The 24,079-nt window shown below is 43.4% G+C and overlaps 1 protein-coding gene and 1 non-coding gene across 2 annotated transcripts; one reads left to right on the top strand and one right to left on the bottom strand.

Moving 5' to 3' along the window:
- The first annotated feature begins 1,358 nt into the window (after nucleotides 1-1,358).
- Nucleotides 1,359-16,491, top strand: rubcnl (rubicon like autophagy enhancer). Its single transcript, XM_023831722.2, has 13 exons — nucleotides 1,359-1,961; nucleotides 4,150-4,223; nucleotides 4,453-4,609; nucleotides 4,704-4,775; nucleotides 5,232-5,286; nucleotides 8,429-8,564; nucleotides 8,801-8,943; nucleotides 9,961-10,025; nucleotides 10,563-10,801; nucleotides 11,942-12,003; nucleotides 12,388-12,541; nucleotides 13,322-13,412; nucleotides 13,538-16,491. Exons 1-13 carry the CDS (start codon nucleotides 1,478-1,480, stop codon nucleotides 13,648-13,650), a joined length of 1,845 nt encoding a protein of 614 aa, XP_023687490.2. The 5' UTR covers nucleotides 1,359-1,477; the 3' UTR covers nucleotides 13,651-16,491.
- A 20-nt stretch (nucleotides 16,492-16,511) lies between these two features.
- On the bottom strand, nucleotides 16,512-16,622 carry trnal-caa (transfer RNA leucine (anticodon CAA)). Its single transcript has 2 exons — nucleotides 16,585-16,622; nucleotides 16,512-16,557 (listed from the first exon to the last, which is right to left on the bottom strand). It is a non-coding gene; the product is annotated as a tRNA-Leu (tRNA).
- Nucleotides 16,623-24,079: the final 7,457 nt, after the last annotated feature.

Below are 24,079 nucleotides of genomic sequence, written 5' to 3'. Positions count from 1 at the left end.
ACACCTGAATGCTGCAACGGCAGACATTCTGCACCAGTATGCTACCCACTCAGTAGCTAAGGTGGTGATGAGGCAGGAGAAAATCCACAAAATAAATATGAGGGATGATTAGGAGGCCAGATTTGAAAGAGTCACAGTGGGCAGTTTATCCAGGGCATCAGGGTACCACCCCTGCTCTTTTGAAAGATAGGATGGGGCATTGGGAGACACCCAGACCCCAGGATGACAAAACCTGATGGCCACACCAACACTTCTTCCTGCAACAACCCAGCTTTCCTAGTTGGCCTCTCATCCAAGCAGTGCGCAGGCCCAAATCTGGTTAGCTTCAGGTGCATTACTTACTCTGAACTGCAGGTGATATAATTACAACCCACTTAGTTTAGTGGGTTACTGCTCTGTGCTATAGTGAATGTGAAAGAATTGTAGGAAAGGAAGGTGCAGGCAGGTATCAAACTCTCACTCATCTCACTAAGATTTACATCACCTTTACATACACCCTCCGCAACACAGCTGCGATCATGAGGTTCATGTGGCATCAAATTATCAAGGAAACTCAAAGCAAATGATATTATCAACAGTCTGTCAGTAGGGTGGGGCTGCAGAGTGGCTGTGTGTGTGTGTGTGTGTGTGTGTGTGTGTGTGTGTAATCAAGCAGAAGGGACTTCCACCCACCTGCCTGGTCCCAGCAGAGCAGATGCACTGTCACTGCTGTGCATGTTCTGGTAACCCAGCTACATCTGGACGTGTCTCACGTCTCCTTGAGAAACCGGAGAGGGCCATAACAGCCCTGTGGCACCAGCATGCTGAGTGAGGTCACTCTCTGTCACCTCTGCAGTCGTCTTGACCAGAACCTAGCAACTTTCTTTGCTTTTTGTGTCACAATTAAAGAGCAAATGAGCTTGAACTTAGTGTGATGCTGCTGTTATCAGCACAGTGGTTTTACTTTATGTTGTTTCTGAAGCATGCAGACATCATTTCCAGTGCCTGTCCAGCCCATGTGTTTCTGAGAAACTGGGCCAGCTTAAGCTTCTGCTATCCGCTGCAGTTCAGGAGCACAAAACAGTAGCTACTCCCTCCTTAGCGTCTTCTCACCTTTTCCTTACCATAGCATTAATACTGACAGTGTTACTGTAATCGGTGGGAGAGCCAGTTGGTCTCTCTGATATTCAGTGGAAATTCCCAGGTAAAGTTTTCCTTCCTGTCAAAGCATCATGGCCAGCTGGGAGGGGCAGGGGGGTTCCCATAACGATTTCAGAAGTTTGCGCTACTATCTCTCATGTCGGGAAGGGCACAGAGAAAAGTTCTGAGATGTTACTTGACATTTCTGTGGGTTGTGTGGTCTTCTCAGACGAGTTTCCTTCTGCTTTATCTGTCCTCCTATCAGAGCATTTGCATGTGGTCACATGACCAGCCCAGCGCACACACCTCCACCCTGTACTCTGCACTGTAGCCAAATATAGTTCGCTTTTACCAACATATGCTGCTTATTTTGTTTTGCTTTCTTTTTTCCCCTCAAGTTAATTTTATTGGACTCTCTACAGCATTTCTGCTTCTAGGCCATGGTCCTGTTCCTGACGTGCTCATCACGCAGCTCTCTCCCACGAGACCTGTGCAGGAGGTCTTCATAAGAAAGAGCTATCTCAGTCTCAGCAGTACGCTGGCTGCAGAGGGCTCCAGCTGCAGTGGGTCCAAGCGGGAGGAATCGCCCCCCTTTGGGGCTGAACTGGATCGGAGGGGCGTTCCCCACCGTCAGAGAAGTCCGGTCTTCCAGCGCTGGAAAGCTCACACAGGGATGCCCCCGGTCCTGCTCCCCGGATCCTCCCGCGCTGGGGAGAAGCCCCACTGCGCCTCGCTCTCATCTGGCCTGAACCGATTCCTGAACACCTTGCTCCAGCATCCACTCAGCACCCAGCCCAGAACACCCAAGGCTTGCACCAGCTCCAGCACCAGCCCAGCACCAGGTACCTGTTTTCCATTCGCAGCAGCGGCAGCAGCACGGGGCGTGGAGAGGGTTGTGTGTTCGGATCCCTAGAGGGAGAGTCTCTCTGTTTAAAAATAAACAGGCAGCAGGTGGCATGAGGAGACAAATCAGCATTGTGCCCCCCAGGGAAGGACGTTTACTGTAGCGTTTGGCTGCACTGTAAACTTTGATAAGTATGGTAAGTGACTGGCACAGCTTAACGTGTTGTATTGTCCTTGGTTTAAAGGTAGTTCTGGTAAAGTACTTTGATCACAGGAAGAAGACTAGGGCCCTATGTGAGACCAACACTTTGTTCATATTCTTAATACTCACTGTTTAATTTTCAAGGCTCCAGCCGTGTGAATGGGCTAAATGATACCATTAATTTAACTCTGAAAGTGCTTGTGTAAAAACAATCGGCAAGGCTGTAGAGCGGAGCTGAGAATCTTTTTTAAATCATTTCAGTTATCAGTACAGTTATGATAGTTATACACTTGGCCACTCTGCAGTCAGCTCTTCTTCACTATGGAGCTATGAGCTTCATGAGAAAACCCACTGGTGCAGCAGAAGAATAGCTTGGATCCATGCCCACTGTCTCAGCTGTGCCCTGCCAGAGCGATTATCCATATCTCAGCTGTGGCCAATACTCTCCTTGGGGAGGGTTTAGCCACACCCAGTACCACAGCCGTGCCAAAGACCCCCAAAAATGAGGGTTTAGCCGCACCCAGTACCACAGCCGTGCCAAAGACCCCCAAAAGTGAGGGTTTAGCCGCACCCAGTACCACAGCCGTGCCAAAGACCCCCAAAAGTGAGAGTTTAGCCACATCCAATACCACAGCCGTACCGAAGACCCCCAAAAGTGGGTGTTTAGCCGCACCCAGTACCACAGCTGTGCCGAAGACGCCCAAAAGTGAGGGTTTAGCCACATCCAATACCACAGCCGTGCCAAAGACCCCCAAAAGTGAGGGTTCAGCCGCACCCACTGCCACCGTTCTGCTGAATATCTTGCCTGTGTCATTGTGTCATGCTATCATGTTGCACTGTGTCCATGTCTTTCTATGCAGGTAGTTCTTGTTTGTGTTTACTGTAATGCTTTTAGCATTTTATGCTTGCTGTCTTTATTTAAATTTAGTTGCAGTTTTAGTTTGACATTGTACAGCACTTTGGTCAGTTTTCACTGTTTAAATGTGCTATATAAATTAAACTTACTTACTTACTTACTTACTGTGTGATGATTTAGCTGCACTCATTATTTAAGATGTATCCTGTATCCTGTAATCACACTCATACACCCTTAACAGTTATATTTATTGTTTTACAATTGTTTAACACTATCCTAATTATTCTATACCTCATACTGTACTTCTAAATAAATGACTCAACTCCAGAATCTAAATTTTCTCTGGAGCTTCAAAGATTATTCACAGTAAGTGCATCTCTCTCCTGTGCATCGCTCACTCCTTGTTTCAGCAAAGTGTTCAGTTCCCCTGCCATCCTTACATCTGTATATATACATGAAAAACATGATTTTAAGTTGTTTGGCTAATTAATGGAGTGAGAAATAGACACTGTATTACAATTCACTGTAATGCCTTTCCCTGCGATACTGTACTTTTCACTGCATTACCTTTTACAGTATTTTTTTTTATTGTATTACCATTAATTGTTATATCTTTTACCGTAATACCCTTCACTTTATATATTTTCACTCAATACCTTTCACTGTATTATGTTTCACTGTATTTTCTTTCACTGTAATGCCTTCCACTGTAATGCTTTTTATTGTAATACCATTCACTGTATTTACTACAGTTTACTATCGTTTACTGTATTACATTTTGCTGTATTATCTTTCACCATAATACCTTTCACTGTAATATCTTTCACTGTGATGCCTTTCACCACATTACCTTTTACTGCAATACCTTTTACTGTAATACTTTTCACTATAATGCCTTTTACTCTAATGATTTTCACTGTAATGCCTTCCACTATTATCTTTTACTGTAATACCTTTCACTGTGATTTTCACTGTAATGCCTGTCACCTTAATGTATTTTACTGTATAATTCTTCACTGTAATGCCTTTCACTGTCTGATTTTTCCACTGTAATGCCTTGCACTGTATAATTTTTCACTCTAATGCCTTTAAATGTATTACCTCTCACCTCTCTCACACTATGTTTCAGGACCCACAGAAGCACCTCACAGAGGTGCACATGCTTCAGAGCAGATCCACAGGGTCAGCAGAGACCTGGATAAGGTGAGACAGGGGCAGGAACTGACCGGCAACAAACATAACATACTGTAGAAAGCTGAAGCTGCAGCACAGGAGAGAATGCCTGTGTCTGTGTCTCTATGGTCTTCCTGCCTGCTGGAGCCTCTTTATTCTTTATGATGTTTGTAGTCACCTGTGCTTCTGTTTGATATAAATAAACATGATCTAAATGATGCATTTGTCACGCTTTTCTGTGCACGCCTGCACCCTGCAGGAGAACGCCCACTTCATTGTGGTGGACATGGTACTGGAGGTGCTGGAGGAGGCTGTGTGGGCATCTCAGACACAGAGGGGGCCCCGGCTGGCAGGGAGGCGCGGCCAGCGCAAGCCCAGGCACAGGGCCAGTGCTGCGCTCTCTGCACCCACCGCAGGTCAGCCGACACCTGCCGCCTCCATCCTGCCCTGACAGCGTTATGTGATCCAGAGGGATTTGCTGAAGCTCTCTGCTGCTCTGTCGTTACCTAGACATCCAGCCCGTGGACTCAAGCCCCATCTTCACCCAGGCAAAACCCCCTGGAGACCAGGCATGTGACCCAGGTGACTGTTACGAGGCCAAGCATGAAAGCAAATTAACCTCAGAGTGACATCATTACTGGGCCAGTTGACACAAACGCCCGACTCACATAATTAGCCTGAGTTGCTAACTTCTAGCTGTTTGGCTTGGATATGAGAGTTTTTGATCTCCTTCGTCTTTCTTGGGTGCGGCTTAATGTTACTTCTCCCGCTGGTCTTCTGACCACATGTGGCTGTAGTTAACAGGGCACAATGAGGCTGAGTCTCACCATACTAACATCTACAGGTAGCTTAGTGGTTCAGAGCAAGGTGCTGTAAGATTGAAGGGCTGGTTCAAGTCCCTGCTGTAGTAGAAAGACTCTTTGTATTTGTCCATTCAGACTATTATGTAAATTGGTTGTGGTGATGATGATGATGATGATGATGATGATGATGATGATGATGATGATGATGAATCATACTTCTCACTTTGTGATGCAGGCTGTGGGACTGACCAAATATCTGCCACTGGAAGTGCTGACTCTTCCCCACTGAAGTAAGAGTGCCCCCCCCCCCCATAGAGTACACAGGATTGACTATTATCCTACACAGAAACAGAACTCAGTGTAGCCTGCATAACAGAGAGCTCTTCGCATTTCCTCTTATGGAACTCTTGGTGATTTTGCTCTTTGTCTTACATCGTTTGTTTGTCTTCACTGATGTTCTGTCATCATTGCTGGGATAAACAAAGAAATACTTTCATTACATACAGTCAACTCCAGAATTATTGGCAACCCTCCTGAAGATGATTAAAGTATAAGATGAACCACAAATACAATATTTTGCCCTTAAACAACAGTGCAAGCCTTTTGTTTTTCTTTAACACAGTTTAGTTTTTTCAAAGTCAATTATTTAGTAATACCATTTATAATGGAAATAAATACTGGCAACTGCATGCTTAATATTTAACTTTAAACTAAGATGGAGAGCCTACAGTATGACTCCAGTGCAAAACCCTAATTCTGTGTTCATGTAAGCATTTCTGTGTTGATTGTGTACTTCGGGGTATTACCATGTTAAAGGTCAATCTACAGCCAGATTTCCATCTCCTGGCAGAGGCATCTTGGGTTTTTTGTGGAATTCATGATGCAGTTGATCTTCACAAGGGTGTCTGGGCCACTGGCAGCCTGGCAGTGGGTACCAGGTACTTTTCCTTAAATGCTAAACACACGATTCCAGTTGTAAATGCAGTGATATTTGGCGAACTTCAGGTGCTGCATTTTATGGCACTGTCTCAGAAATGTCTTTTTCAAAAAACCTTTTCAAGAATCTTCTGGTCCTGCACGTGGCATTTGACTGACGATTTTGAAAAAATAAAGCTCCAAGATTCAAGCAAACCATGCAATTGAGAAACTGTGATGTTTCCTTTTCACCCCTCTCACCACCAGTCTCCCTTTGCCTGCAGGGGGCAGTATGCTCATGCATCCTTTTCATGTCCTGCTCAGGGGTCAATGCCATGGTGAACTCTGATGGACATTTTGAGTAAAATGTTATTTTTACCACAGACATGCTATTTATAAACATACCCTACATAGTTTTTTTTTCTCATTCTAAACATGTTATCATTGATAGAGACACATTTGTCCATATACAGACAGCTTGACGATTACTGTTCATGCTTATTATTAATATAATAATTGCCCTGATTGAGCTTGATGGTATTTTTTTTTTAACATTTCCTCATCTTTCTATAGCTGTCTTAATCTGTCTATAGCTAATTTGTAAAGGCTAATACCCTTTAATCTCGTTTAAGATGAATGCTCTTTGGATTTACCCATGTTGATGAATGACAACGGGATTTTGCATGTGTGTGATGTCATAATACTTTGATATTATTATAGAAATTCTTCTGCGATGCTAATAATTTAAATGTAAGCTCCATATGTTCTTGAAAGATTTCTCAGTTGTGAATATGATGTAACGTTCTTGAAGGAATTACAGTGCTTTCAGAAAGTTATCAGACCCCTTGCTGTGACACTTTGACCCATTTCTATTGATCCTCTTTGAAATGTTTCTGCACATTCTTTAGATTTCACCAAAGGTTAATTCAATTGATTGGACATCATTTTGAAAGGCACCCAACTGTCTATATAATGGTGCTGCAGCTGACAAAGTATATCATTGCAAAAATCCAAGCCACTGAGATAAAAAATCCTGCACAAAGCAGAGACAGGATTGTATTGAGGCACAGATCTGGGGAAGGCACAGCACTGGAGGTTCCTAAGAGCACAGTGGCCACTATCATACTTAAATAGAAGAAGTTTGGAACAACCAAGACCCATTCTAATGCTGGCCACCTGGCCAAACTGAACAGTTAGGAGAAGGGCCTTGGTAAGAGGCGACAAGAACCCAATGAGGGCTCTTATACAGCTGAATTTAAAATTAGAATTTAGTGATCAGTGTTTACACACCACAGCACACAGTGAACAACATCGAAATGTGTCCTCTGCATTTAACCCATATGTGACAACTTAACATAGCAGGGGGCAGCTAATTCAGCGCCCGGGGAGCAGTGCTTGGGGGCGGTACCTTGCTCAGAGTACCTCCCTGATCGGGGATTCGAACCTGCAATCTTTCAATTAATTACAAGTGCGCTTCCCTAACCATGAAGCCACCACTGCCCTGGTGGAGAACCGGTGTGGAGATGGGAGAAACTTCCAGAAGGACGACCATCACTGCAACACCAATGTGGGCTCAGGAAAAGCCTCAGTAAAAGACACATGAAATCCCATGTGCAGTTTGTAAAAAGGCATCTAAAGAACGTTCAGACTGTGAGAAACACGATTCTGTTGTCTGATGAAACCAAGATTAAAATGTCTGGTTTCAGTGAAACATGGTGGTCACAGCATGATGCTGTGGGGTGTTTGTCAGTGGCAGGGACTGGGAGACAAGTCAGGGTCGAGGGAAAGTTGAATGGAGATGGAGCTGCTGCAGAGCGCTCTAAACCCTCAGACTGGGCTGAAGGTTTACCTTCCAACAGGACAATGACCCTAAGACAATGCAGGAGTGGCTTAATGTCCTAGAGTGGCCCAGCTCAGTCTGGACTTGAACCCAATCAAATATCTATGGAGAGACATGAAACAAGCTGCCCACTGACAGACCCCATCCAAAATGACAGAGCTGGAGAGGATCTGCAAAGGAGAGTAGCAGAAAATCCCCAAACCCAGGTCTGCAGAGCTTGTCATGTCGTACCCAAGAAGATTTAAGGCTGTAATCACTGCAAATGGTGTTTCAGCTAAGTGCTGAGTTAAGGGTCTGAATACTGTCGTTGTGATGTTTCATTTTATTTTTTAATACATTGTGTAGTGTTGTATGTAGACCGATGAGAGGAAAATAGAATCTAAATGAATTTAGGAAAAGACTGCAACATAAAAAATGTGGCTCTGAATACTTTCTGAATGCAATGCATTTTTATAAGCAATTTTCTACACATTTTGAAGTAAATTTTGATTCTTGTATGCATTGTTCTTATTCTTATATATTTTATCTTATTGTTCTTACCCCCATTCTTTGGGATTGCCAATAATTCTGGAGTTCACAGAATATATGAAAATTAGCAGACATGGATGTGTTAGTCCATGAGTGGTCTGAACAATGAAAACAGTAGTGACAGTTTTCACGTCTGCTCTCCCATACAGATCCTCTTTGATACCCACAATCCCCTGCTCTGCTGAGGCCCTGGCCCAACAGCTGATGTCAGCTTTCTGGAAGCAGTGGCTCCCCCAGCAGAGCCGCTGGTGCCGGTCGGGGCCGCGGGTCCTAAGGCTGGACGAGGTGAGGATTGCAGTGGTTACAGTGACACCATCACAGCTATCACCCAGTGCCATCACATGTGGGGCAGTTGATGGCACTTGCGCATTGTTCTCAAATAGAACATTTCACGCATTATGCTGACAGCTGCACTCAGTAGGGTCACAAGATGGAGATTGCTTCTCTATTTAACAGCACAAAACATTATCTTGCCTCTTTGCTACACAAAATCAGTACTCTTTGTCTTTTCTCTGTTCCAGTTGCTATCCAGCAGGAACTCCATGATGATGGAGAACAGCCCCGCTTTGACGGAGGAGATCAGGCAGAAGTCCAGGATGAGAGGAACTCACACCTGGACCCCACCCCGTTTCCAGATCATCTGCAACATCCACCCCCCAAAGAAGTGAGTCAGATTGTGTTTGTTGATGCTGTTCCAGTATCATGGTGCAGGATGTCACAGCACATCCTGTGGAGTCTCTGATTTACAGTGTTTTCTGTTCTGTCTTTGTTACTCTCAGTATATACTTCTGTGATTCAGTAGGGGATTTGAACCGGCGACCTCACCCACTGAGCCACACACCAGCCATTCTCCATTTGTGTTTCAGTGCATCTCAATGTGTCCTGTTATGTTTTAGTTCATCCTCCTGTTTGCTGCTGTTTCAGTGTATCTACCTGTATCCTGCAGTGTTTTGGTGCATTTCCCTGTAGCCCTGCAGTGTTTCAGTACATCTCCATGTATCCTGCTGTTTCAGTGCATCTCCATTTATCTTGTAGTGTTTCAGTGCATCTTCCCGTATCCTGCAGTGTTTCAGTGCATCTCCATGTATCCTGCAGTGTTTCACTGCATCTTTCCGTATCCTGCAGTGTTTCAGTGCATCTTCCCATATCCTGCAATGTTTCAGTGCATCTTTTCATATCCTACTGTTTCAGTGTATCTCCCTGTATCCTGCAGTGTTTCAGTGCATCTTCCCTTATCCTGCAGTGTTTCAGTGCATCTTCCCGTATCCTGCAGTGTTTCAGTGCATCTTCCCATATCCTGCAATGTTTCAGTGCATCTTTTCATATCCTGCTGTTTCAGTGTATCTCCCTGTATCCTGCAGTGTTTCAGTGCATCTCCATGTATCCTACAGTGTTTCAGTGCATCTTCCATATCCTGCAGTGTTTCAGTGCATCTTCCCATATCCTGCAGTGTTTCAGTGCATCTTCCCATATCCTGCAGTGTTTCAGTGCATCTTCCCATATCCTGCAGTGTTTCAGTGCATCTCCCTATATTCTACAATGTTTCAGTGCATTTCCTTGTAGCCCTGCAGTGTTTCACTGCATCTCCCTATAGCCCTGCCATGTCTCAGTGAGCCTTATCCTGTCCTGCATTTCCTCTGCATCTCACTGGGTTCTGCTGTCTCGCGGTTCTCCTTTCCAGGCGAAGCACAATTGTGGCTTCACAGCAGTACCTGTGCGCCGGCTGTGGCACTGAGGTGGAAGTCAGTGAGTTTCACTTCTGCTCAGTTTCTGTTTCAGTGTTTGTGTGTGGTGATGTGCCTTTTTATATAAAGTGTATAAACATAAAAATAACCCGAGCTAGACTATGACAATAGAGAAATGAAATTTAAGACCAGGGTGTTAATTATGCCTGAAGACACCAAGCACATGGCTGGTCTGTTACATTATTACACGTTCAGGAGTAACAGCAGCAGAGGAGTCTCTATGAGCCTCTCATGATAAATGGTTTATAAAATCTGTTTTTAAAAATTGTTTACAGACAGAAAGCAGCCATTAAACTCCATGTACCTGTTTAACATGATACAGACAGAAACATCAGGTTATATTTATCTGCTTTTAGATATTTGTCTGTTTTGAGAGCTTGAACATAAAAAATGTAAATTAATGACGCTAACATCTGTACTGGATAATAGTGTGATCAACAAGAGGTTATCACGTTAGTTCTGTTAACTATGGGCAGAGTGGGCCATGGTTTTATTGGTATTCTCTTTACCTGATCACTCGCTGCATGCTGGGAAACAGGGTACATCAAGAAACTGCGATACTGCGAGTACCTGGGCAAGTACCTCTGCGACTGCTGCCATAGCCTGGACGAGTCGGTGGTCCCGGGTCACATTGTTGAGCACTGGGACTTCACCCGCTACCCCGTGTGCAACTTCTCCAAGCAGCTCCTGGAGAACATATGGCATCAGCCCCTCTTCAATGCCACCAGCATAAGCAGGAGCCTGCACCCCAGGCCTCGGGAGCTGGAAAAGTTCAGGGTGAGTACTGCACAAGAATGGACAGGGTCAGTATGGTGGCTGATTTCAACAGAATAGGTTTGGGGTGAGTACTGCAAAGAAATGGGAGTGAGTACAGAACTAGACAGGTTCAGGGTGAATACTACATGACTATATAGGTGAGTACTGTATAGGGTGAGTACAGAAATGTCAGTATAAGTACTGTGCAAAACAAGACAGGTTTTTTCTTGCTTTACATACATATAACTACAGTATAACTACTTATTTGAACAGGATAGGTTTATGGTGAGTACTACACAGAGATAAACAGGATCAACATGAATACTACCGAGGTGCATTCACACCAAAGTTCTGGAACTGGGAACTTTTGTAGGCGTCCACTTTCAGGTGTCACTTTCACACCACACAACAGGAACTGGGATCTGGGACAGAAAAAGTTTGTAGGTTAAACTTCACACATAATTTCATATTCGCCGCAACAAAAGAATGGAGGATAAATAAGTATTTTTTTTTTGTAATTTTGTTATTTATTTGCTAGTTATTGGAGGATTGATTACGATCAAAACAGGGCACAGCCTGGTATTTATATTTTACTTATATGACCTCCAACGTGTTCATGATTCTTACTAAATGTGGCCAGGAAATCAAACTTTCGTTTTCCACAGAATAAAAAATGTAACATTATCCCACTAATAAGTGTTACCGCTGGCTCCAGGAAAATTAAACAAAAGTGTACAGGTCAGCTATCGCATTTTCTGAGACAGAAATATGGAGATGCAAGCAAAAAACGTATTAATTCATGCATTACATGTAATTGGGGTACAAAAATAATTCCGTTCGTTCAGTTTTTGCTTTGCCACATTTCTTATTCTGCACTTCCGCGTAACTTTAAAGTTAGTGCTGGTGCTTGTGGTCAACCAATGAACAAGCTATTGCTGCAAGCACTTCCCCAGTAATTTGTGTTTGAACGAAAAGTGCCGAGTCTGGAGTAGTGCAGAACAAGACAGGTTGTTTCATGCTTTGGAGATGTTCATTTTGACAGCTGTGCTTTCTTTGGCTGTTCGTCCATATTAACTGGCCTGTTATTTATTATACAAGTTTAATGCTTTGACACATGCTGTGTCTCTTCACTGACCCTAATGCCCCCCACCCCTCCTATAGGAACTTCAGGAGCAACTGGTATCCATTAAGAAGTTCCTGGCAGCATGCAGACTGGCAGATGGGTACTTACCTCACTCAGCACATGGGCTCTTTCTCACTTCCTCCACATTACTCCCTTTTCACCAGCACCTCGCTTACTGTCTGAATATTATACTGTGGGTTTAGACAGCAGTTCCCTCATTAATTTCCATGCAGAGTATCAGTAAATCATGTACTTTCAATAGGCTGTTGAGATGAAGGCATTTTCATCACATCCAGGGCCAGCTCCACAGGGGCCAGGGTGGGTCTGGCCAATCCATTCACAAGCCTGACCCACTCCATGGCTGACCTACTGCCCACCAGTCAGAGCTCTGTGGTCACGGATGCAGAGGATGATGCTTTGCTCCATACTGTGAGCGCCCTCCCTTCACGTGTCTGTCACCCCTCTCCCTCTCCCTTTCCCTCAGGCTCCTGCAGGAATTTCAGCAGCTGCCCCATCACCTAACTCAGGACCCGCCTCTTCTCTCTTTGGACGACCTTCTGGGCATCAAGCGCGGGTCTCTAGTGGCACAGGCCAAAGCACTGCTGCGGAAGGCCCTCGCCCACGTGGATCACTGTGAGGTCAGTCCCACGTCCGTGTTGGACCCCTGGCACAAAGAGAGACCGCATCAGGACGCTAACGCAGGGCACTCAACTTGCTGAGAACACTTAGACACATGGACCCCACTGGACGAGAAGCAGAATAGCGATGTCAGGCAGGCGTGTTCTGACTGTACTAACACCCAGACTTGTGCCTTCAGGCGGGAACTGTGTTTATGAGAAGTCCCAGAACTTTCCAAAGGACTTCTTGTGTACTTCGGGGTAATTCCACCACCACATGCCTGACAGAACAGATAAGGAAGTTACTAGCAGCATTTGACTGAACAAGAGCAAAGGAGCATGTCTCAGCACTGATGCTTTGTGACCCTTGTTGTTAGTCAGGACTTCTCCCTAATAACAGTGTAGTCTTTGCTGTGGTCACTTTACTTCCCCAACCACAGAGTACAGGGCCAGAAACTCCACACTACTGCCAGCTTTAATTGTGTATGACTGAATCATTAAAGTTATCGTGAGGCATATGCGGGCAGAAATGCCTGCCCAATTAGCACATTTTTCACTCCTACAGCAGCCAGTTGCTCTTTATCCAAATAGTGACGCCATCTATTGACAGATTTGATTGGCTGTGCTCTCCGAACACAGTGAAAGGACGTGGGGCCCATGGGCTTCGTAGGGCCTGCCATTGTGATGCTGTGACCTTCTGGCACCAAAACTAGTGTAGGCTTGCTGTCCTCCTCTGGCTGAGGTTTTTAGCTCCCAGAATGGCGCAAGATGGACCGCTGATGTTAGCATGCTTCCCTCTAGCTCTGCCTTGCCAACGGCTTCATCTGTGAGTTCTGCCAAGGCTCTGATGTCATCTTCCCCTTCCAAAAGGAGACGTGTAAACGCTGTACAGGTGGGTCTACCTTTCATACCCTTTTCGGTTACTAAACACCATCTTGACTGAACCACTGAGTGTTTCCATTTTTATATTATTGATTAGATAAGCACTTAAAATGAAACATATTTTTATCTCACCAGCATGCAAGGCCTGTTTCCATAGTGACTGCTTCCGAAATGCAGGATGTCCTCGATGTACTCGAATTGAGACTCGCAAGAAGCTAATGGACCCTTGTGCTGTGCCAGAGGCATAGTGCTGCCCAGCAAAACTATTTTTATTACAATTTGTCTGAGAAATGAAATGTTTGTTTATTTTACATTTTTTGATGCTTTTAATCAAGGTAATAAACAACTGAGGATACAGAGTCAGCCACTCTCTAAAGCGATTGAGGTTAAGGGCCTTCCTCAAGGGCCCAATGGTGAAGTCAGTCTGCCAACCTTAGCATTTGAACCAGTGACCTTCCAACCAGACGTACAGTGTGCAAACCCACAGAACCACACAGCAGCTCGCTTATTTAAGTGCACAGGAATGTCCCAAAGCATACAGCTGCCTTGCACTCGTCTTATCTTCTTCCTCTTTCCAATGTCATGTGAAACTGGACATTGCAAATGGTTAAAAGTAGTTCAAATTTAATGCAGTGTACTTGAGGCTTGGATGCAGTATGACATGGCCTGAGATACAACTTCAGAAACTGGACTGAAGCGGAGAACTTATGATACAGTTACAGTGACTGTTTTATGTGGCTATATGTTGAAAGTTACAACGTGAGTAAGCAGACATCCCAAGTCTCCCGGAAGTTCCGGGAGTCTCCCGCATATTGATAGCGGCTCCCTGATGCCTGCAAATTGAATAAAATGTCCCGGAAACTAGAGCAAGCACACAAGAGCATGCGCGCGAGACAGTAACGTGTCCATCGCGCACTTGAGAAAATCGCGCGCACGACGGAATGAGAGAGAGAGAGAGAGAGAGAGCGTGCGTATGTATGGATCCCTGCGTGTGTGCCTGTTCATGTAGCCCGTGCTAGACAGACAGCATCCTGATTGGTCTACTTAGCAAAATAAGCCAATCAGATTTCAGTGCGGGCGGGCTTTTATTTAAACTTCTCGAGGACCGAAGTTATCGGTTCAGTGGAGCCTTCGAAATTTAGTGTGCTGACTAGAAAAAATTAATTAACAAAAAATTATACATATGGCCAATGTAGAAATTCTCTTGTGTGAAATAAAGTCATTTCCCTTCTTGGCGGGGGGGAGGGGGGGACCTCCCTGAAATGAGTTTTTGCAGGTTGGGATGTCTGAGTAAGTCTTCTTAGAGGTCCCTTCCTTTCAGGCTACAATATCTGGCTGTTTCAATTGAATAGTATATTTTTAGGGTGGCCATTTGCCTTCAACAATGTATTAACAACGTCTTTGGTTTGCTATTGCTATAGTGCAGAATAATTTCTGTGTATAATTTAAGTATTAATGTCGACATATGTCCATATATATATGTGTGTGTGTGTGTGTGTGTGTGTGAGTGAGGGAGTGAAATGATTGCAAAGCAGCTGTGGATTTTGTTGCTTTTGCTGATATTGTTGCTGTTGTTTTAACCCCAGAGGTTCACTTTGGCTAGGAGCCAATGCTACTCTATTTGATGTTCTCACCATTAATTGTTTGAGAATTATATTTAGTCTATAATACTAGAAAAAGTCAGGGCTGTACTGAAACCTCCTGGTTTGCGCCCCACCTAGTTTGTTCTTGGAGCATTTATGTAGGAGACTTTATCCCTCAGTCTTTGAATGGCTTATCCTGAGCAGGGCTGCAGGAGGTCCTGGAGCCGATCCCAGGGCTTAAGGCTGGCATACACCTTGACAGGATGTAGGTCCACCCCAGGACATAAGGCTAGTATATAGCCTGACAGGATATAGGTCCACCCCAGGACATACGGCTAGTATATAGCCTGACAGGATATAGGTCCACCCCAGGACATAAGGCTAGTATATAGCCTGACAGGATGTAGGACCATCCCAGGGCATAAGGCTGGTATATACCCTGACAGGATGTAGGTCCACCCCAGAACATAAGGCTGGAATATATCCTGACAGGATGTAGGACCATCCCAGGGCATAAGGCTGGAATATACCCTGACAGGATGTAGGACTATCCCAGGGCATAAGGCTGGTATATACCCTGACAGGATGTATGTCCACCCCAGAACATAAGGCTGGAATATACCCTGACAGGATGCAGGTCCATCCCAGGACATAAGGCTGGTATATACCCTGACAGGATGTAGGTCCACCCCAGAACATAAGGCTGGAATATATCCTGACAGGATGTAGGACCATCCCAGGGCATAAGGCTGGTATATACCCTGACAGGATGTATGTCCACCCCAGAACATAAGGCTGGAATATACCCTGACAGGATGTAGGTCCAACCCAGGGCACACACTCACCATGGGCAATTGGGAGACACCAGTTAGCATAACACATGCAGCCATGGCGGACACTCGAACCCTGGTCTCAAAGGTGTAAAGCAACAGTGCTAACCCAGCAGAGTTTATAACAAATGCAAGATCTCCATCTAGTGGGCATTTTCAAAACTTCTTTAAATATCAGATTTAACAGATTGTAATGTAAATTAGGCCCAAATAATAATTATTTGTATTTTTTATGATAATTATAAATACAACAAAATGCAACAAATGTCCATACAATGTCTGAAAACTAACAACTACATTTTTGTGACCGACATAAAACAAAGTTATTTTTTCAGTGAATATGAGGACGGAATGGTTTTTACATTAAAGTTCAACTGCCATTCAGTTTATTATGTGCATCTATGTATTTTTTGTCATTTTGTACCACGGACAGAAATCAAACAAATGCCAACAGCAACACTATTGTGAGAATTGTGATGATTGATTATATTTGCAAATCATGTAAATATTTTCAACATTTACATTTTTCATGCGGTGTATGTGAGTCTTCCGTCACACCATCATTACATGCACAGATAAAATATATGAAGCATTTTACAACTTGAAATGTTATGTTTAGAAAGTGAAGCAAATGTAATAGTTTTTCTAGTATTAAAATTGGTGGATTTAAAATTGATTTTGTTTTTCAAAAGGTTGTGTCAGAAGTGGGATTCGAACCCACGCCTCCAGTCGGAGACCAGAACACCCATTTCTATGGAAGGTATTGAACCTTGAGTCTGGCGCCTTAGACCGCTCGGCCATCCTGACAATACGTCACTAGTATTTAAGTTTCCCATTATAATTGAATATATCGTATTTTAAAATTTATATATTATTTTTCTATTGTTTTAAACCCCTAGTATCACAAATAGGCCTACTGGTATTGTGTTTTAATGTATAAAATCAAATTATTTTGTTTTAAATAACTGGATTACCAATAAGGTAGAAATTGCATCATCGATTCAGGATATATAGGCTACTATGATATTGAAAATAGAAACGGCTCCCAAAACTGAATGCTCCTTCAGTGACTTCGTCGGAGGGTTAGCGCCTTCTCCTGGAAGGACTTTGCATCTAATGCCCAAAAATATCAAGGCAACACTTTTTTTTTTTTAAACATTGATTTTACTTCCCCATTTGCTGCACGCGTACTTAGAGCGTATGTCTTTCAATTGTCGCCATAAAAGTTTTTTACTGTTATATATTTTGGACTTCCGTGTAGTTGTTTATTTTAAACTTTATATTTAATTAAAAGAAAAATACCTGTATTGAAAGAAGTCGGTATCGCGATGTACTACTCGGGATCCAGAAATGTGGATTCAAGCATAAAACACACACACACACACACACACACACACACACACACACACATATATATATATATATATATATATATATATATATATATATATATATATATATATATTCCACTAAAATGAAAGCAAAAACAAGTGGAGCCAAATTGCCTTCGTTCAACGTTGATGTCGGACAGAATTTTGTTTCCCTTATGACGTCATTTCAACATGGCGGCTTAATTCTATTTCATAAATATTTAAAATGTTTATTTTCTTAAATGTATTAATAGTTATAAATGTAATTCCACGTGTTCGATTTAGAGAATACCATATCATAACCGTAAACAGTAGGGGAGAACAAAAAGGGCTTTATTAGAAACAAAACGTGAACTCTGAAACAAATCAGACTATGAGGGGTCAAAATAGAAAAGCAAGAACAGGGAAGATATCGGGTACTGAGGGAATAATTAATAAAATAAAGGGAATGATTCTATAAGGCTGTAATTAGTCAAAACAAGAACTGACTGGCGCGCCGGCAAGCCAAGGCTACCTAATCGGAACAGATAGGGGGGGCGACAGAGAACATCAGCGGCCCCTACTTATCTTTTAGCCTTCCAGAAGGCCAAGAACAGTACGAGCCGGCTGGAACCACACATGTGGTTGTCACGTACACGGAAGGTACCGAGAAAAGGGGGGGGGGGGGGTGCCCAAAGGGCTTTAAAAGGGATACAACTGATACATATGGCAGAGCCTCCTCCTGTACATGCTGAATGTATGTCAGACGGCCGCTCCCTGATTATAATCAGTCAAGACAATAAACCAGTGATTTGCAACTTCTCCCCGTGTCAGCTGTGAATCTCTTCTCATCCACGGACCCGGTGGAGACGCCCTGCTCCAACAGTACACAGAGGGGATAATGTTAGTGACTGGACAGGGGAGCACAGGACTAAGAAGCATTTCATATAAGGATTAACGAGGGAGCAAACAAGAGGAAGCTGAAGTGAATCACACAAGGGCAAGAACAAGGGGTAAAACTAGTGCATAACAGATGTGGCTCACTAAAGCCATACTATGGGGGAAAATGGAAGGGGCAGATAGGCAGGGCGTGATTCTGACCTTAATGGAAAGACCACTTTTTGACTTGATTCCTCTTTTCATGATTTTGGATCGTCTGTAATACTAATAAGTCTGCACCTGATCTGAAAGTGTCTGATACATCACTAATATGGTTTCCCAATTTGCCTGTTGGAAATAAACTCTGAAACTGAATAATTACTTGTCTTAAGCCCCTTTCAAACATGTACTGCCACCCTGAACATTTCTAGACATTACTGTAGGGCAGGGGTCTCCAACTCCTGTCCTGGAGAGCTACCGTCCAGTAGGTTTTCTATTCTACCTGCCTTCTGATGAGCCACACCTGTTCTCAGGTAAATACCAGGGCCAGGTGTGTGTCATGCCCCGCTCGTCCGATCCTCCCGTGTGCCACGCCCTGTCCTCTACCCCCCGTGTGGATTCCCCATGTTCACCAGCTGTTTCCTGTTGCTGTCATTAGTTCAGCGTATTTAGTCTGCGTTTCAGTTTGTTTCCCCAGTTCGGTCGTTAACGTTACATGTGTATAGAGTATGTGACCTCTGACGGCTTCCTTCAACTGCTTCCCTGTGCCGATCATGACAGGCTGCGTGAACGCAAATGTCCAAATCAGTTATACTGGATTTTAAATGGACTCCACCCTGCTAGGTCCCTAGTAATTTCTGATAGACCCCCCATGTGTGAATAGAGTTGGGAGAATTCTGGCGAATTCTATCATGTGGCTGGGGCAAAAATGTAAGAGTGCAAACAGCCAGAAAAATCTGTCAGTAAAGACTAACACCAAAATCGTCTGACAGATTCAAAGAATGACAGGAGTCTCAGTTGTGTTTGATCAAAGTACAATCCGGCTATGTGACCATGGTGTAATCCAAACTAAGGTGAGCAGCAAATGCCTTTGGTGTGCTGTAAACGAAACATTGCAATTTCCACAGTGTACTTTAACATTCATGTCCTGCCTCCTGCATGCTCTACCCAAGCAGCATCACTCATCTAAACCAACCGGACTATTTCTAGTTGATGTGAACACATCTGACACGGACAATCTCCGATTGTGTGCCACATATGTGAAAGGGTAACTTCAGAAAATAACCTGATTCTCCAGACAACATCTGGAGTTCATGTGTAAAAATGGCTCCAACCAGGCTTGGAGGCTGCCCAAGTGAATTTTGAAGCTGATCCAGTTTGACCCCATATTTGTTAATACTGTCCAGGAAACCTGGCATGAAATCCAACGAATGGGTTTTGGAGCCACATAGGAAGAGGAGGAGGAAGAAGTGGGTGTAGTAAAGATCTGGGTGAAGGGCATGACGTGCACATCCTGCGTGAGCACCATCGAGGGCAGGCTGGGCCAGCAGCCGGGTGTACGAGGTGTCAGTGTGTCTCTGAGTAACGGGGAGGCCGTAGTGGCCTTTTCTCGCACCCTGCTCCTTCCCGAGCAGCTAATTGAAGAAATGAGCTTCTCTGACCAGCAAGGAGGCAGACCAAGGCGCAGGGGAGAGGAAGCCCTCTCTGTCTTCCCTCAGAACCTTCAGCCAACAGCCCTGGTCAGCAGTCACCATCGCCATTACAGGCATGACTTGTGGCTCATGCGTCCGCTCCATAGAGCAGAACCTGAGTCAGAGGGCAGGTGTGAACTGTGTGCGGGTGTCTCTGGCCGAGGAGAAGGGAACTGTGCATGCATCACTGACAAGTAAATCCTGGAAGATAGGGTTGTTTAAGAAAGGGTTGCCATAGTAACTGCACATGGCTCATTCTATATTTTGACATAAAATATCCTTAAATATCTAATGGCACATAAGATCCAAGAAAGGGATTTAACGCATGACGATTATGTTGATTTTCCTTTTCATCTAATGACTCTGGCCTCATGGAGTTAGCAGGCTATCTGGGATCACTATTTATACAGATACTTTGTGTTGGCTAACACCCCCTCATTCAATAATGAGCTCTTCTGAGATATGGTGAGCATCCTGTATACCTATGTGATCTGGCCACGGCACAGCTGCATACAACCAGCAATCTGTATTGCCCCTGACCCCACTCACACTAGCCACAGACTGTTTTCTCCTCTGGAAGATGCCTCAATTTTCCCATAATTACCAAACAAATAAACTCCTGCACGTGCCCACTATATTCTGCAGAAACAGAATGCTGATTGTACTGTACCATACATTCACACACTTCACTTTGCACTTCGATACCCCAGCACCTGTATATGCGCTTTAAATAGCCTGTCCTATATACTGATTTTTGTCCTATACCTGCACTTATGTATCTTATGTTACGCAGCTACCATGTTCCACTGAGGTAATGTTCACATGATTTGTGTCAGCGTTTATTACCTCTTCTCTTTTATTTGACGCTCTCGTTTGCTACCTGGTTGCACAGTTGTGTTTACATACTTCCTATATTTCCCCTTGTGTCATATTTTATAGAACCTCTTTTATGTGAAACGTTTTATTGTGTTACATTGTCTATCAATCAACTTTCTGTGGCTGCTTTTATCATTATGGGGGCCTATAACCAAGCAACCTCAGCAGAGTTGTATCAAAGTATCATTAACCTACCCAAGTGCAACCACAAGAAGTAAGATACTGGATCATTGCTGGATTACCTTTGCAGTACAATGCTGTAATGTACAGTAATAGCGGAGCCAGAAATCATCGAGTGGGTGGGCCGGCAGAAAATCAGGTGGGGCAGTCCTATAATAAAATCACACTACAGATTCAGCTACATATTTTTGTCAGTTTTTAAATGGATAGATGGCCATTTCTGGAATATGGGACTGGACCCTGTCTCTGCCTGGAGGGTTGCCAGCCGGGATCCTGAGGAGTTTCACCATGTGGTGCATCGGCACATGCTCCCCAACCTGACCTGACCTGACCTGAACCTGACCTTTTAAATGACCTGTGGCATTACTAGATCAAATGAACCAATGTAACATTTTCAGAGAACATCAGTGTCACTTAACTTTATATTAGCAATTAGGGTCTGTCATGTGCAACTAAACATTTGTCTAGCAGAACAATCAGAAGAACCAATAAGGAATTGAACCGACAAGCAACATCAAAGTACATGAATGAAATCCAAACGATATTCATCGCTACTCATAATATAGCCAAAGAAAAGCTACTGTCATTTACTGACTTTAAGTGCCAGCTCTGTACATTAGTACATTGTATGTTTTTATGACCTTGAAGATGCAGTGTGTTCAGTTGTGAGCGTGTTGTGTTTACCATTTTAAAGCAGTGCAAGATAATATAAAAAATGTGATCAACTGATATTCAGTGTTTATATAGTACTTGAATTTAAAAAAATATTATATATAAGTGAAACCTTAATCTAATTTTGGACACTTCATCATTTGTGCTAGAGTTCATTTTGGATTACCATTGCTGCCTAAATTAACATTAAATGTGTGAAGTTAAAACAAGGTGCAGAATTCATTGACTAAGTGTTTTTCCTCATGCCCTGTCTCCATGTATTGTCCCATTCTTTCCTCAGAATGACAAAATCAACATAAAGAGGGAATACATCATCAAAGCTATCAGTCTTCATGAATGAAGATCCCAGTAGTCGAATCCGAGAGTATGTGGTCAGGTAGACCAGGATGATGGGGTAGAACAGGCAGATCGGGTAGGCAAGGCAGGCGGGAGAGGGCAGGCAGGCAGGGCAGGTGGGAGAGGGCAGGCAGGTAAGGTAGGCGAGACAGATAGGCAGGACACAGCAGGCAGGGAAAACGGGAGAGACAAAAGACAAAAGAATGTTTGGTAATGCTCCAGAACATGGCAACAATACGTCGCATTGTCAGCTGAGTTCTTTAAGCTTAAGAAGCGGAGCTAATCATGGGAGATCTCCCATGCCTATGCACCTACATGAGGAATTAACGCGACACGTGTACGAGATGCAGTACCACCAGATATTGAGGTGGCAGTATGGTCACTTTTTGTCACAGGACTATGTGTATATACGGTGGTACCTCTGTTCTCAAACTCACTAGAACTCGAATTTCTTGAAAGTCGAACAAACCAGTTTGACCTAGAACTCGATCTGAATATCAGAAGTCGAACCGTGAACGCTGACCTAATATAAATTGTACGCGCCAGGAAATGAGTCATACTATACAATGCAATTCTTACTTGAATGCCTTCTTCACAGACTGGACGATTAACCAAATAAAGCAGCGCAACATTACAGTAACTAACAATAAATAAACCACTAACTTACGTGTACTATTAGAGCATTTATGTCATTTATTTAAACTCTATTTTACCAGGTAAATTAACTGAAAACCAGTTCTCATTGCTTTACGTGATATTCGGGAGAAATAGCAGATTACGCATCGGAACTGCCTGGGATACAAACGTTATGCGTATAACTAAACTCTTCAGCCAATAAGGGCAAGGGTGTGTCGTTACGGAGGCGGTTCCAGTTTGTGCAGCCAGGTGAGAGGTCGCAATGCATCTAACCGTAATGCATTGCGTCAGGATCAGAATGCGTTGCTTTAAGCCAGTCGGACGCACCCAATGACCGGACTGGGGAAACAAACTGAAACGCGGACTTAATACAGAGGACTAATGACAACAACCAGAAACAGCTGATCACATGGAGATCCCACACGAGGTTAACGAGGGGGCGTGGCACACGGAAGGAGCGGACGATCGGGGCAGGACAGGGGTAATGTTGGGATAAGATCTTTATCGTTTTGGAAGCCATTAAGAAAAAAATGCTCTTCTTGTTTTATCCTGTTCATTTTGTGTTTAAATACTAAAATAATAATAATACATATTTAGGTGTAATTTTGGGGGGCTGGGAACCAATTAATTGGTTTTCCATTATTTCTTATGGGAAAAATTCGATCAGAACTCGAACTTTTTGGGATTCGGATTAAGTTCCAGAACCGAGGTACCACTGTATACAGTACAGTTAGTGTTAAAGTAGCATCTGATTTTTTTAAGCATAAGGGGCTGGAAGAGAGAATATCCCAGGCACTATTGTGTCCCTCTGTGTACAACGTCTTCAAAATTTAATGAAATGGCATGAAATGATACTGATTGTCTGGCACTTCACACCACCCTGGAACACCAGGACAAAATAAAAACCTATTCAAGGATGTTATTCATTGACTTCAGCTCAGCTATTAATACAAATGTGCTGGGCAGGTACATTAGAAATCTCCGGGGACTGGATATCAGTAACACCATCTCCAACTGGGTCCTGGGGTGTATGTAGAACAAGTCCTAAATGTGTGCGCACAAATCGCAAGTACACAACAGCAAATTGATATTTATCACTCTTGAAAGAAATACAAACAAACAATTAATGTTTGGCAAATTTGCCAGTGGCCTGTCAAAAAAGAGAAGGACCCAGCTGGGGAACAGGGGACACACACAATTAATGCTGATTTCACAGGTGAAATATCCCTAACAAGAATCAATCCAGATGGTGACACTGGCAGGGCAGCTCACCACCCAAAGATGATGACAGGCTATCAGAAACTGGTTTTTCCTCCCCAAATCTCCAAATACTTTGCATCAGATCTGAGCATGTAAATATTTTCATGCTTTTATTTATGCTTTTCATACTGTCATTTTTAAGGCAATCATGTTCACTGCACAGAAGTCACGTAAACATTCTTTTTAAAGTCATATATGGAGTATTATAGAACTTGAAATGTTAAATTATTGATATAATAATAATAATAATAATGAAATATTAAGCTATAAAGGTTATCTTTAGAAACTCAAGCAAATTTAAGAGACATAACAAAAAAACAAACCTATTTTTTCAAAGAATAAAGTCAGGTTAATATATTTTTATGAAAATGGTTCATCTCACTCC

Source organism: Paramormyrops kingsleyae, chromosome 16, assembly GCF_048594095.1.
Source record: "Paramormyrops kingsleyae isolate MSU_618 chromosome 16, PKINGS_0.4, whole genome shotgun sequence".
Taxonomy (NCBI): Eukaryota; Metazoa; Chordata; class Actinopteri; order Osteoglossiformes; family Mormyridae; genus Paramormyrops; species Paramormyrops kingsleyae.
This window is presented reverse-complemented; position numbering and strand designations above follow the sequence as displayed.

Bases quoted from the DNA above. Each gene is read 5' to 3' on its own strand.
- rubcnl (XM_023831722.2), top strand. From the start codon at position 1,478: ATGCTGCTTATTTTGTTTTGCTTTCTTTTTTCCCCTCAAGTTAATTTT. The intron at 8,565-8,800 runs GTGAGGATTGCA...TCTCTGTTCCAG, and splicing joins GGGTCCTAAGGCTGGACGAG to TTGCTATCCAGCAGGAACTC. The intron at 13,413-13,537 runs GTGGGTCTACCT...TTATCTCACCAG, and splicing joins GACGTGTAAACGCTGTACAG to CATGCAAGGCCTGTTTCCAT.